The 14,188-nt window shown below is 36.5% G+C and overlaps 1 protein-coding gene across 2 annotated transcripts in view; it reads left to right on the top strand.

Moving 5' to 3' along the window:
* The window catches only part of GPAT3 (glycerol-3-phosphate acyltransferase 3), a 54,661-nt gene extending 41,523 nt beyond the window's left edge, over positions 1-13,138 (top strand). For both annotated transcript variants that reach the window (XM_019731307.2, XM_019731306.2), the window contains exons 7-13: positions 758-851; positions 4,348-4,463; positions 5,647-5,702; positions 6,234-6,319; positions 6,823-6,951; positions 8,343-8,422; positions 11,873-13,138. In XM_019731307.2, the coding sequence (XP_019586866.2) occupies positions 758-851; positions 4,348-4,463; positions 5,647-5,702; positions 6,234-6,319; positions 6,823-6,951; positions 8,343-8,422; positions 11,873-11,984 (673 nt within the window). In that variant the 3' untranslated portion in view covers positions 11,985-13,138. The remainder of the gene's footprint in view (positions 1-757; positions 852-4,347; positions 4,464-5,646; positions 5,703-6,233; positions 6,320-6,822; positions 6,952-8,342; positions 8,423-11,872) is intronic.
* Positions 13,139-14,188: the final 1,050 nt, after the last annotated feature.

Raw genomic sequence — 14,188 nt, 5'->3', positions numbered from 1 at the left:
GTCCAGTAGTTTTGACTGGGATTGGCTGGCTTTCAAAGCCTAGAGTATTTACTATCTGGCCCATGAGAGAAAAAGCTTGCCAACCTCTGCTTTAGGGGCATAGGAAGGAGGAAGGAAACTACAGTAAATTATTTTACTCAGTGGATCACCATGATGCCTCTATAGTGATGCTTATGAAGATTGAACTAATATGAAAATAACTTATAATAAAATAAATGAAACTTACATATCACAAAATTTGTTAAAGTTATGGAATGTTTGTAATTCAGTCTAATATTTCGAAGTTATTTTTTCATCATAAAAGGAAAATATGATTTTTATGAAAAACAACATAAATATATGTAAAGGAAAAATCAGGTTTCCTTTCTCCTATACTCTTACCCCAATCCCATCATTATAGCCTAGAGATAACTTTTTTTTTCTAACATTTTATTATAAAAATTTTCAAACATACAGAAAAATGGAAGTTTCATTTCTTTTTTTTTTAAATTTATTGGGGTGACAATTGTTAGTAAAATTACATAGATTTCAGGTGTACAATTCTGTATTACATCATCTATAAATCCCTTTGTGTATTCACCACCCAGAGTCAGTTCTCCAGAGAGATAACTTTTTTAAAGATGGACCCATATACTTCAAAACTTTATTTGTTTAATGGACTGTTTAAAACAAAATAGGATAAAATCTCTACATGCTGTTCTGCAAAATAGTGGCCATTTTTTCAAGGTTTAGTATACACCATTGTTTATAATTGCAGGCAGTACAGACCCCAGAAGGGAGGCATTTGTGTTGCCAACCATACCTCCCCAATCGATGTTTTGATCTTGACAACGGATGGATGCTATGCTATGGTAAGATCAGCTCTTTGATATTTTAAGGAGTTGCGTGTTTTGTGGATTGCTCAAACGTTTAATTTATTTTGGCACACATTAGAAAGTTAGTTTTATATTACAAAGTGACTGGGTTATATATACTACTGTAGCGATACAGGTTATACAGTATATTTACATGAGGAATATATAGTGCAAAAAAAAGAAAGAAAATAGCCATTATATTTAAAGTAATAAAAATTTAACTTACTGAAATGTAGACAAGCTTGATGGGACTTTATGAAGTTGATTCCATCTTGCTTCTAAAATCCCTGGAATGTTTAATAACAGTTTGAGACATTAAAATCTTCCTCCATAGAGCTGTACAAATCCCTTATCAGCCTGTTAGTTCTGTCTTCCTTCAGGGAGTCATATGTAATAATAATAATAAAAAAAATCTGGCTCGTTTTAATGAAGATCAAGCAAGAAAGGCAAATATTTATTTATACCACATTGCCTTTCTTAGTTCTTGCCCACAGCCCCCAAAGGGAAGAAAACAACAAAACAAAACAAAAGCATACAACAAACCACAAAGCCCAAAGTAAAACCAAACACCTCAAAAGATCTTTTCATGGGATGAACCACATTCTGGTATTTTTTCAAGTCTGTGTTTTTCTATCGCCCTTAAAAACTTGTTAAGATTTCCTTCATCTCCTTTATGTCTGTGTCAGGTAAATTTCGGAGGATAATTAAAAATATCTTTTTCTGCGTGGTGGTAGATATGCCCTATGGTGTGTGGAATAGAATGATGGAGAGGGGTCCTGGAGAATCTTCCATCGTATCTCATGGTGATGCCTTGGTCTTTAAGAAGAGCAGATGGAATTTTTTTTACTTGTCAGCTGCAGTGACTGATAGTCTTGGTCTGGTGTACTTTTCTGGGAAGGCATTTGAAGGGAACCATTACTGATTAAGTGTCTGCTGTAGGGAGGAGAGTGGGGAGTTCTGGCACATGTGCTGGTATTTGACTATCCATGGGTTATACAATCACTGAGGGGGGTTTGAAAGTCTTTGTAAACACTTCTAAGTTATTGCCAGCTATTTACTCTGTCTAAAATATAAGTTCAGATGTATAATTAAATGGGCAACAACATTTTAACACGTTTTCAAATTTCTCAGTCATGGAGCTCTTTCTGAATCTAAGGAAGCTTTAAACAAACTCTGAAAAGACTTATGGGGACTGGTAGTTTTTAATCTTTTTTAGGTTAGGAATAAGTTAATGGTTATGTACCCTCCTCCTTGTTTTTTAGAAAAAACAAACAAACCACCACCATCACCGCGTGCATATGCATCACACAAACACAATTATGTGTGTAATTTCAAGATACTTATGGATCCCTGGAAAGCCCATCTAAGGACCCTCACGTTAAGAATTCTTGATAGACCCCCCCAGCGCAGTTCTGGGTGTGTATGTAATAATTCCTTGCAGTTATGTGGACAAGCACTTTCACATCCATTATATTTGACTTTCCCTGTAATTCAGTGAGGTTAGGGCTGAGATTTTGTTATAGATGAGAAAGCAGAGGTTCGGGCATTTTAACCAACTTGCCTAATCATGGCTTTGTGTTTCTACTGTATTCATTCTGTGTCCTGGTCAACAAATTGTTGGGCACAACTCATTTGTTACTGAGAGCCTCAGAATTTTCTTGGCATTTTCTATACTTTTTGATCATGTATAACTACAATTACATTATTAGCCATGGTTTAGGAAAGCATAATACCTATGGACTTTCCAAAGGGTTGAGTGATAGAAATCTAAAGCCAATTGGATTTAAAGAGGCATGAAGGCAGAAGTAGGAGGCAACTGTACTGCTACCCTCCAGAGGTCTCTTTTCGCTAAAGGATGTTCAAGACCCAATCCCGGTGTCTTTTCAAAAATTTTTTTTCATCCTAAACAAAGATGCAAAATGTTTCTTTTTTTAATTTAGAAGTATTTTCTGATTTTACAGATAAGGTATAAAAATACGAATGCTACATAGAACATCCATGTGCCCTTTATGCATATTTACCTATTGATAACATTTAGTCTCATTTGCTTTATCATTTGCATTTTCATACACTGGCTTTCTCTCTCGCTACATGAAAATGCATGTGAAATATTTATATTTTTAACATATTTGTATTTAATATTTCTAATATTATTTCTAACATTGATATAATATTGGAAATCTGACTCTATACCAATTGATCCAATTCATGGGGTTCCTTCCCTCAATCCATATTTGTATCTTCCTTTTTTTTTTTTTACAGTGAATATCTTATTTACCAACAATGTCAACTCATTTTCTCAATTCTATAATATATCCAAAATTGTTTCAGACTTGCTTCACCTGTTTTACTACAAAAAACAAATGTAAAAATAATTCGAGGTATTTTGCCGTTCTTCTTGGTACCCACCCAAGATGGAGGGTGTGTGGTCAAATACTATCTTTTTACATTTTTTGGATTTTTTCCCCCTCTTCCTTCAGTGCTGTTATTTTATTCATTTGAAATACAGTGGGGTTTATCTGTTTCAGTTTGCTAGTCCCATCCTTGTTGATTTAATTTGTTAAAATTTAAGACATTAACATGCTTTCAAATGTCAAAATTAAACAAAACAGCCATATTCACAGAAGCGTCACTCCCTCCCACGTCCGTTCTACCCCATCCCCCTACCCTTGTAAGTTTCCAGTTTCACTAGTTTTGGTTATTCTTTAATTTTGTAGCTGTAAACAAATATATGTGTATATTTTCCTTTCTGTCTTATACAAAAGGCAGTGTACTACATTTACTCTTTTAATTTGCTTTTTCCACTTAATAATACCTCCTGGAAATCACTCCTTCAGTCATAAATTTCAGCCTTTTTCTTTTCCCAGCTGCATAGTACTCCATTTAGTGCATGCACCATAGTTTATTCATTTAATTTCCTACTTTTGGACATTTAGATAGCTTCTAAAATCTAATAAATGCTGTAATTAAAACCTTGTGCATTTGGATTTTCATTTTGTTGGAATGAAATGGTATATATTCAGGATAAGTTCCTAGAAATGGAATTATTGAGTTGAAGGATAAATCTATAGTTTTGATACATATTACCAAATTTTCTTCTGTGGATGTTATAATCTCCTCTCTCCCAAGCAACGTGTGAGAGTGCCCATTTCCTACAGCCTTGGCTCACAGTGCATTGTCAAGCTTTTGAGCCTTTGTCAATCTGATGGGTGAGAAATGGTATTTCAGTTTAGTTTTAATTTGCCTTTCTCTTGACTTTTTAAAGCTAGACTATAGCTAGTATAAGCAACATAGTTTAAAATTCAGTTTCCATGGAAGAACACCGTTTGCTTATATTTGGCCATTCATGTTCCTTATGCAGACTAAAAACTTTAGTCAGTAAAAGAAGGCCTATCTTTTCTCTTAGTAAGGAATAGGAACTTACTCCTAAAAAAACAGCTTTCTTGGACAGCCGTGCCTTTCCATTTTTTTCTTTTTCTCATGGTATTTCTAGGTTGGTCAGGTTCATGGTGGATTGATGGGAATTATTCAGAGAGCTATGGTCAAAGCTTGTCCACATGTCTGGTTTGAACGCTCAGAAATGAAGGATCGACACCTGGTTACTAAGAGGTAAGCGGTGATGTTTCTCAGTATCTGTTGGGGCATAATAAAATCTGACGAATCTTGGCCTTCCTGTCAGAGAGGGAAGAACAGTACTAAAGATTAAAACTGAAATATATTTAGCTCTATTTGTGGTTGGCTTTTTCTGATGAGTCACCTGTCTTAGCTAGATTTTAAAAATTTTTGTTCGGTGGACATAGTGGGGTATATGATGACATTAAGAGGCCTATAAGTTTATATTGCTGTGACTTAGATATAGTCTAATCACTGAATTTTGAAAGTTAAAAATTACTACCTAGAAGGTTAAATAACTGGTCACTGTTCTCTGAATAGATTGTTGATTAAGTAAGTGTTTGCTGAATGACCGTTATTACTTAGCTCTGTCTACAGACAGAGCTAATATTCTTTATGGGACAGGAGAAGACACCTCTGGGGCTTAGGATGGAGATGAGCTACCAGAAACCTTTGCTGGGAAACAGCTGTTTGCCTGAAGTCTTTAACTGAAGGCCCTCTTTCCATTGCTGCTATAAGCATGAAGGTGGGCAAGGCTCTTAAGAATACATTGACAAATACTTGTTGAAGTCTGTTTAAGGCTAGAAAAACTCTCCCTCATCGAGATTTTTTTTAGCAGTGGGACACTCTGACATCTGTAATCTCTCTATCTCAGTCCACCAGCTTCTGGTGAGCAGTTGGGAGCATAGGACTGGCTGCAGGGAGGGCAGGACCTAAGCCTGGAAGAACTTTATTCTCAGCTTTACGGTGGCTATTTTATAGGAAAGTTCAGCCTGACCCATTTAAGGAGTCTTTGATACTTCATGGCTGTAAGGCAGACAGGCCCAGCAATTAATATTCCCATTTTTCAAATGAGAAAGTGTAAGTACAGGGGGAAGAGCACAGAGCTCATCACACAGAGGCTCCAGAGCTCACCTGACTGCTTAGCATTCTTTTAAAGAGTAGTCAGAAGTCCGTGAAAATCTCTCACTTTGAGAAAAATCGAAATAGTGCAGATAGGCTTACACTTTTTTAGAAAGGGACCAATTTGAGTTTATTTCCTTTACTTATATCTTACTTCTTTTCTCCTTATTGTCTTACCATTACATTTGTGCTAGTAGACTGTAAAGAATACCAAAGAGGATTCCCATCTCTCTCTTTTTAAGGGTAATATTTTGATCCTTTATTTTTTTGTTTACAGACTGAAAGAACACATTACTGATAAGAAAAAATTGCCCATATTAATCTTTCCTGAAGGTAAGAGGGGGACTGCCTACCAACCTATACTTGATAACAATAAGTATCAAAAGTATATGAGGAATTGGATTGTTCTAGAATTGGCACTTTCAGTCCAGATCTCTCCTGTTCTATGGGAATGTGATGGCCTTCTCTGAGCTAGTAATTCCTTGCTTCTTTTGAGATTTGATGGAAATCATGATACGTTTTGATCTTAAAAGTTATTTCTGGGTAATGAACTGAGAAAGATATTGTCCATAACTTTTTCAAGGTCCTTATTTTCAGTGTGTTGAAATTGTCACTTATTGTGAAGAAATTGTATTTCAAGCGTATTCAATAGTAAAGTAAAAGTTTATTATTAAACCTGTTTAGAACTGTCGAATTACTACTTTAGCAGGACTTGGCTTGTGAAATGGTGGTAAAATGTCTGTAATTTTCATATGATTTGAATAATTTAAGTTATTTTATTTCAAAATAATTCCTTTAAAAATTTGTTTTAAAAAATGACTCCTTTAAACAATATTCACCAACCCTATTCTCATTTCCCTGTAGGAACTTGCATCAATAATACTTCAGTCATGATGTTTAAAAAAGGAAGCTTTGAAATTGGAGGAACCATACATCCAGTTGCAATTAAGGTAAAACAGATCCCCTCCCCTACCCCAATAAAAAGAGGACAGTTATTTGGTAACTTTATTTTGATATACTTTCAAATTAAAAATTTGCAAGAATAAGGAACTCTTGTATAGTCTTTACTCAGATTCCCCAATTGTTTACATTTTGCCCAATTTGCTTGATTATTCTCTGTCCATTGATATGTGCTAGGGGACTGTGTGCCAGGCCAATGCCTGAGTACTGATGACACAGTGATTGGCAAAACAGATACTGTTCCCATTTTTAGTTAAGTGGGGAGACAGACATTTAAGAGTCATGTAAATCACCCTCTTGTTGCAATGCTTTGGAGCTCTTGTCAGAGGAGGTTGCTGGGCCAGTTTACCGTTTTAATCATTCAAACAAAGAAGCTTCTTTTCTTGGGGGGTGTGATAGAGATGTTTGGCCTGCCACCTTGAAAACATTGACTTGGATAAGAAAACACCACTTAATTCATAACTGGGATGTACTTTCTTTTCTTTTTCCAAAGTATAACCCTCAGTTTGGTGATCCATTTTGGAACAGTAGTAAATACAACATGGTGAGCTATCTGCTTCGAATGATGACCAGCTGGGCCATCGTGTGTGACGTGTGGTACATGCCTCCCATGACCAGAGAGGTATGCTATTGATAACAGCTCTCTTTGGTGTTATATCTAATCAGATGAAGGTGAGAAAACCTTTACCTGAGAACCTGGGTGTCTCCCTTCCTCATATCAGCTAGAGCAGGGCTTCTTTTCTGCTTTCTCAGCAAATGAGTCAATTTTTAAAGATGTACTTCTCTTCCAATAAGGCCAATTTATATTTGGAGACTCTCTTCCATAATAGTGTTTACAATTGCTGTTGGCTTATTGAACCTACAGATATTATGGAATGTTGTATCTTGTTTAAGACTATAGAAAGACTATAAGAAATATATACACATAAAAAAAAATTAATACAGCACTACATTTTCTTGATAAAACAATATTTGCTACGACTGAGAATAGAACATACGAGGTATGATCAAACAATACGGTGAATATTTAAATTTAAAAAAATTTATTGCAGTAAAAGACACAATGCCATCAATCCCCATCAAAATACTCTCCCTTGCTTCAGGTACACTTATCCCATCATTCTTGAACTTTCTGAAGCAATTCTGGAAGTCCTCTTTCATGAGTGTCTTTAGTTGCGCTGTCATGGCTGCCTTAATGTCCTGAATCATTTTGACTTTGGGGAAGAGCCAGGAGTTGCACGGTGCAAGATCTGGTAAATAAGGTGGATGAAGACACATCGTAATGTTTTCATTTGAAAGAAATTGCGATACCAGAAGCGATCTGTGACATGTAGCGCTGTCATGATGGAGGATGATTTGCGGCACACTTTAAAACACACCTTCTCTCAACTGTAGTTCACACCTGATTGCCTGCACTGAACAAGTTGAAACTTGTCACACACTGTTACTAAGGTTCAACATACCACTTCCTTTATTGAAGATCTCTGCCTTTCTGTTGGATGGCACTCTGCAGCAGCATTCACCATAGTTTTTGATCTGTTTCATATATCGCTTTTGGTATGGCAATTTCTGTCAAATAAAAACATTATGGCGGGCCCTCATCTACTTTATTCACCGAATCTGGGACCATGCAACTTCTGGCTCTTCCCCAAAGTCAAAATGACCATGAAAGGTAAAGATTTTGAATGGATTCAGGACATCGAGGCAGCCACAACAGTACAACTAAAGACACTCATGAAAGAGGACTTCAGCACTGCTTCAGAAAGTGGCAAAAATGAAGGGTAAGTGTGTTTGAAGCGAGGGGGAGTACTTTGACGGGGATTAATGGCAATGTGTTTTTTATTGTAAAATATTTTTTTTAATTTAAGCATTCACTGTAGTTTTTGATCACACCTCGTATTTGAGCTAAAATGTGAATCTTATATTTTAAACCAAATCTAAATGATTATGAGGCATTTTAAGGCATTATTTGAAGACTCTATTCCTAGGATGTACTTGTAATTTTTTTTCCAGGAAGGAGAAGATGCGGTCCGATTTGCTAATAGGGTTAAGTCTGCTATTGCTAGACAAGGAGGATTGACTGAGCTTCCCTGGTAAGAAATTTTTCAGAAGTACTATCAATTTTTTTAATTAAAAAAAAACTTTTAATAATGTGATTTATTATGCTAATTAGCAGGAGGGTTACCTAACAGTGATAAGGTTTATACAACATAACAATGGCTTAAATAAGATAGAGGTTTATCCCTCTCATTTAAACATAGGCAGTCCAGGTTGGCAAAATAGCTCATTCTATTTTGCGCTACCATCCTGAATGTGCTTCTACTTTGTGTTCCGAGATGGCTGCTCCAGCTCTACCCAGTATGTTCAGCAATTGGATAGTGGTGAGGAATTAAAACAAGAAGGCCATATCTATGTCTTTAAGAGCATAGACTGGAAGTTGTACAGGTCACTTCCACTGCTCTGATGTCTTTTCTTGTGAGAGCCCCACCATCATAATCTTAAATGATCAAAGGTCCCATCTCCAAATACCATCATATTGGGAGTTTGGGCTTCAATCTATGAATTTTGTAGGGGAAACAAACATTTAGTCTGCATCAATGAGGGTTAGCTATAGCTACATTATAATGGGAGATTAAATTCTCACATACACAGACATTATAGCCAGCAAGCTTGTATTTCAAGTCCTATAAATTTAGTAAAGTCCCTGCTATCTATCTTTTTTGGTGTTTTGAAAACATTTTATATGAAAAGTTTATTGGAGGCAATTGGGGCAGTGTTCTAGAGCAGGATTTGGCTGAGTCAGGCTTTCAGCCAGGCAACTGAGAAGATCTGAACCTGCAGAGGAACCCGAGACTGTGTAGGGGTTAAGCCTCTGGAGGTCGGGATAGTTGGATTCTTATGCTCCTTCATGCAAGGGTGGGGAATGTCTCTAAAATATTTTATTTATTTGCATATCTTGAATGTAACTCATTTCAGCCAGGAAAGACTATTTCTGGCATCCATTATGCTAATTAACAAGCCACTAATTTCTACAGTGAAAACTCATTTCTAAAATTCATTATGCTAATTAAGAAAACTTGGGAGGTTGATGGGAGATAAAAATAGCTGAAGCCTTATGGTGGGCTTCTGATTAATGTCCTGGCTGACCACCTCTGAGTATGAGTTCTTGATTTAGGGCAACTGACTGACCCTAAGGTCAAGACTAGGGTTAAGGTAAGTTAAGGCTAACATTTGTATTGCACCTTCTAAGTTGGACTATGTGAAACTAAATTATAAACATCGTAACATTATGAAATGACAGGCTTCCCAATGCTTTAGTGTACAAATGCCTAAGTGGTCCATAGTCTTTGTATAACTGGCTTCCTCTTTCTTGTTCATTGTTTTCTATTCCTTACTCCTTTCCTCTTACCTGACCACCCAGCCCTGCTCCTGCCCTGAAGCCATTATGCAAAGCTTGGAGCTTTGGCTCAGTAGCCTCAGACACCAAGGGAAGGAAGAAAGCCTTGAGAGATGAAAACAGCCAAGAGGAGTCAGCTACAGGACAGACTCCTAATCAGATTGGCTTAAATGGAATCTTTCAGAAATGATCCTCAGAATTTTTCAATTTCTTTTTATCAGGCCACATGCATTCTTATAATAAAAGGTTACTTTTAATTACTTGGCCTCTTTAAAAAGAAAATACACTCACTATCTTTCCAGATGTATTTGTCATTCGCCCACTGGGTCTGAATCAACATGTCTGGATCAGTTTCCTCCTAGATTAAGTAAGAATTTAATTGTATCATCTTAAACTGGCATGTAAATATGGCTACCCCGTCTTAAGAACTAAGATCTGCCATTGCAAAGGGGAAGTAGGTACAATTTTGAAGTCTTTAGGGGTGGCAAGTCACAGTTGGGGTGCTGAGAGCAGTGTGAGGTTTACTGGATGCTTGAGAAGGACAATTGCTTAAAAATCACATCAGTATATTCAAGGGCAAATGTTGCTAACTTCTTTTCTTTTTTCTTTATTTTGCCAGTTTTAGCTTGGACTTCAGGAAAGGAAGAATAGCCTTTCTTCAGTCTCTCCCTTCTTTAATTCTTACTATTCAGAATTCGCTTAAATGCTATGAATAGTTAGAGGCTAACTATTTGGATAAAAGGGGCTTTTGTGGACACTTCTGGGGACCTGATGACACTTTATAATCTTGTTTCATGGAAATTTTCTACAACTGACCCTCTGGAAAATTTGTGGTCTGCTGTCTGTTTTTAAGTTGAGGACTTACTGGTAGACTGTATCTTAGATTTGACTCTAGAGGCCAGAACACTGCAGTGGACTCAGACAGGCGTCTGTTTGTAGATCAAGTTCTGTCTTCATGGCATTGAGTTCACTGGCTAACCTGTGATTTATTCATCACCATCAGAGAGTACTTGGTAAACATTCGTGCTTAATTGGGTTAAAATTAAACAGGCACAGTATAAAGTAAGCAAGTTCTCAGTCCATGCTTTCCTGGGAGTTAAAATTGAAATTATTTGATTAGGAGAGAGAGGGAATCCGAATAGTCCAGTCTCCTCCCAGCTCTTCCAGTTTGTTGTTTCTTTGAGTTCTCCAAAGGAGAGGCACACACAGAATCCTCATAACTCAGGCAGGTCTGTGTTTTCACCACCCTGGAGAGAGTTAAAAGATTCACGAACTCTGAATTAAGGAATGCTGCTTACACAGGCACTAAGTGCTGGTTGAATGCAACTTATTATTATGTTGTTTGTTTTATTCTGAGTCAGTCTTGAAATACGGAAGGTTATAAATACTTGAAATATAGTGCTGTGGGTGAAAATACAACTTGTTAGACATAGGATTAGATTTGAATAATGGTTAATCCATTTATCTTTAAGGAATTTACCCACAGGTATAGAGTACCCTCACTATTTCCTGTGTGCATATTTTAAATTGTCCATATGGTTTTTTGGTAAGACATAGGACAATTAGGTGGAAAAAAAACCCCAATCATTGTTTTCGTTGGGGAAATAATCCTAGTTTTAATATAGAGTCTACATTTTGAATATACAGAGGGTGCCAAAAAATGTATACACATTTTAAAAAAGGAAAAAACTATTAAAATTGTAATACTCAATATATATCGATAACAAAAGATGAATACAAGTCACATTTGACTTCTGCAATTACAAGAGGTGCTCAAAGTGGTTACCATGAGCATCCAGACACTTCTGATTACGGCGAACTACTGCTTGAGCAAAGTGTCCACTTATATACATTTTTTGGCACCACTGGTAAAAGCCCTAAGTTCTAAAAAGAAACTGGGTGGAAATAGTCTTTATTTTAACCAAGCCTCAAAGCGATGTTTCCTTCCTCAAAGTAACACACATCTCTGGTAAATGGTAGAGCAGAGACTGGAATCTGGGTCATTCTGCTTCCAAATTCTAGTGTTCTTTGCCCCATTGCTGACCAGCTGCTTAAGTATCATGGCACCACGCAGCATATATTAATAGGTAACCCTTTTAAATAATTGCTGGAAGTATCTTTTATTTATTTGCCTTTCTATTCCCAGGGATGGCGGGCTGAAGAGAGCTAAGGTGAAGGACACTTTTAAGGAAGAGCAACAGAAGAACTACAGTAAGATGATCGTGGGCAATGGATCTCTCAACTCGGAATCAGACTGATTGTCACCCTGGACATACAACTTGGTTTCTCAGAACTAGTCCTTAGAAATGGAGAGAGAGTGTGTGTGTGTGTGTGTGGTTTTTTTGAGGGGGCCGTTGTTTTGTTTTATTGTTTGTTTGTTTTTTATTGTTAATCTTTTCTACCAGATGATGGTTTCTACCTCTTTATGACAGAGGCCATCCATGCCCTTTTGTTGTTGTTATGGCATTAGCCTCCTAAATTTTAAGGTAGTTGACTGAGTCTATGCAGATTCTGCCTTTTGTAAAAGATTATGTCATTGTTGGTTGAATGAAATATTTGTGTAGGAGGAAGTGCTTCCAAACCACTTTGGAACTCTTTGTGTTTGGAACTCGTTGATATGGTAATTCTCAAAAAATACCCCAAACTTTTTTTCATGATTAGCTTTCTCGTGCCCTTTCCTCCTACTCCCTTCAGTCACTTAAACAGTGAGATTATACCTCAGTTCTAGGTTACCATCATGGTTATGTTCTCCTGCAAGGTTGAAAACAAAAATGGAGGACCATATTTAGGAGAAAGGATAACTTTGTGACCTCCTGATCTGAAAGCTGAAAGGAAATGTTAATATTTTTTACTAGTGTGTTGAAGAGAAATACCATTTGGTGAGCTTTACCAAAGAAGTGAGTCCAAGTTACTATGTGAGTGCATTTATTTATATGTAGGCAAGTTGCGAATAAATACATTTAGACAGCAACTGGTGATAGAGATTTTAGCTTTCCTTGTTTGTATGCTAAAGATCTGTACCTCGTGCTTCTTCCATCTACTGTAACCAAACCCATTTCAAATAGGAGGAGCCTTTTGCAACAACAAAAAAAATCACATTGATTATCTTTATCAGGAGTATGAATGAGTGAAATGTATGGCGCTGCGCCTCACCTTCCACTGCTTTGTAGTTTCTTTTAGAACTTTCCCAGTTTCTTAAACAGAAAAATAAGTGGTAAAAATTAACCTTTTGGAAACTGAGCCTTAAATTTTTTAAAGGGGAAAAGAGGTATTTCCCAACTCACATAGCATAAGCAATGTTTGATAGCAATATAATGCCATCTTAAACTCTGAGAGTATTATATCTCTTATGGTAACCATGTATAGAATGTGAAACTTTTACAGGAATATAAATAAATTCTATATTTCTAAATGTGTTTTTCATTATTTTCCCCTCACCTCTACCCTCTTTTGGTTTTAAGTAGGTTAAATTCTTTCTTATTACAAACAAGGAGTATTTGTTTTTGATTTCAATGACATCATTAAATTTTATTGGACTGGAACATCTGGGAAATGAGGGCATGAACTGCTGGTTTTGGTGTGTTTTCTTCTTCCTATTTAGCCTGTTTATTTGGACTCTGATCCTGTGGACTCCGTATTGAGCAGAGTCGCAGACTTCAGTTCTTTTGCAGGTGAACTTGGGCAGCGATAGTCTCTTAATTGACTATAGGTAGGCCTGGCGTAGCACTACCGGTATAGATTCTTATCTAGCCAGATGGATTTGATTCCAAAGGAAAATATGTAAACAGGTTACCCTCCTTGTCAGCTACTCTGCTAGTCTTACCTCCCATCCTTTCCCATTCTTCTTGCTTTAAGTTTTGCACCTCCAAACTCTGCTAGGGGTGATCTTGACTGAAAATCAGCAAATCCAAATACGTGTGTTGGGGTAACTATTTTTTCTCAGAAAGAAGAGTTTCTTTCCTTTTTTTTTTTTTTTTTTTACTTTTCATATTCAATATAGTTTGAATTGATAAATCCATTTTATTAATTAGATCGCTCTCAGAAAAGCTGATAGAACGACTAACAGCTGTTTTGTTTGGATACTGCTACAATGTATCTTTCCAAGAGCACTGTGAAAGTAGTAATGTTATCATGTGTTCACTGGGAAATCTCATGCTATCTTAATCAGAACTTTTGTAGGTCTTTGTCTTACGCAACTAGTTTTCAGGTTGTTCGAAGAGTTGCCATGCTACTGAAAATAAGTTTTTAGAAAGCAAATACTGCTCAGATTTACTTATACTTCCCCAAACCCTTTTGCGTTTGCCTTCCCCAATATTATTTTATACTCACTTTAGAGGTAGTGTGCCCAGAGTTTAGCATTCCTGAGTCTTCTGTGATTGTAATGTGATATCAAAGGTAGGCAGGATTTGGTAGAAAAATCCCATTAGATAAGACCTTTCTAACCTTTGTACAGATTCATTCA

This window comes from Rhinolophus sinicus, linkage group LG02, assembly GCF_036562045.2.
Source record: "Rhinolophus sinicus isolate RSC01 linkage group LG02, ASM3656204v1, whole genome shotgun sequence".
Classification (NCBI taxonomy): Eukaryota; Metazoa; Chordata; class Mammalia; order Chiroptera; family Rhinolophidae; genus Rhinolophus; species Rhinolophus sinicus.
Note: the sequence above shows the minus strand (reverse complement) of the source record. Positions and strands in the feature narration are given on the sequence as shown.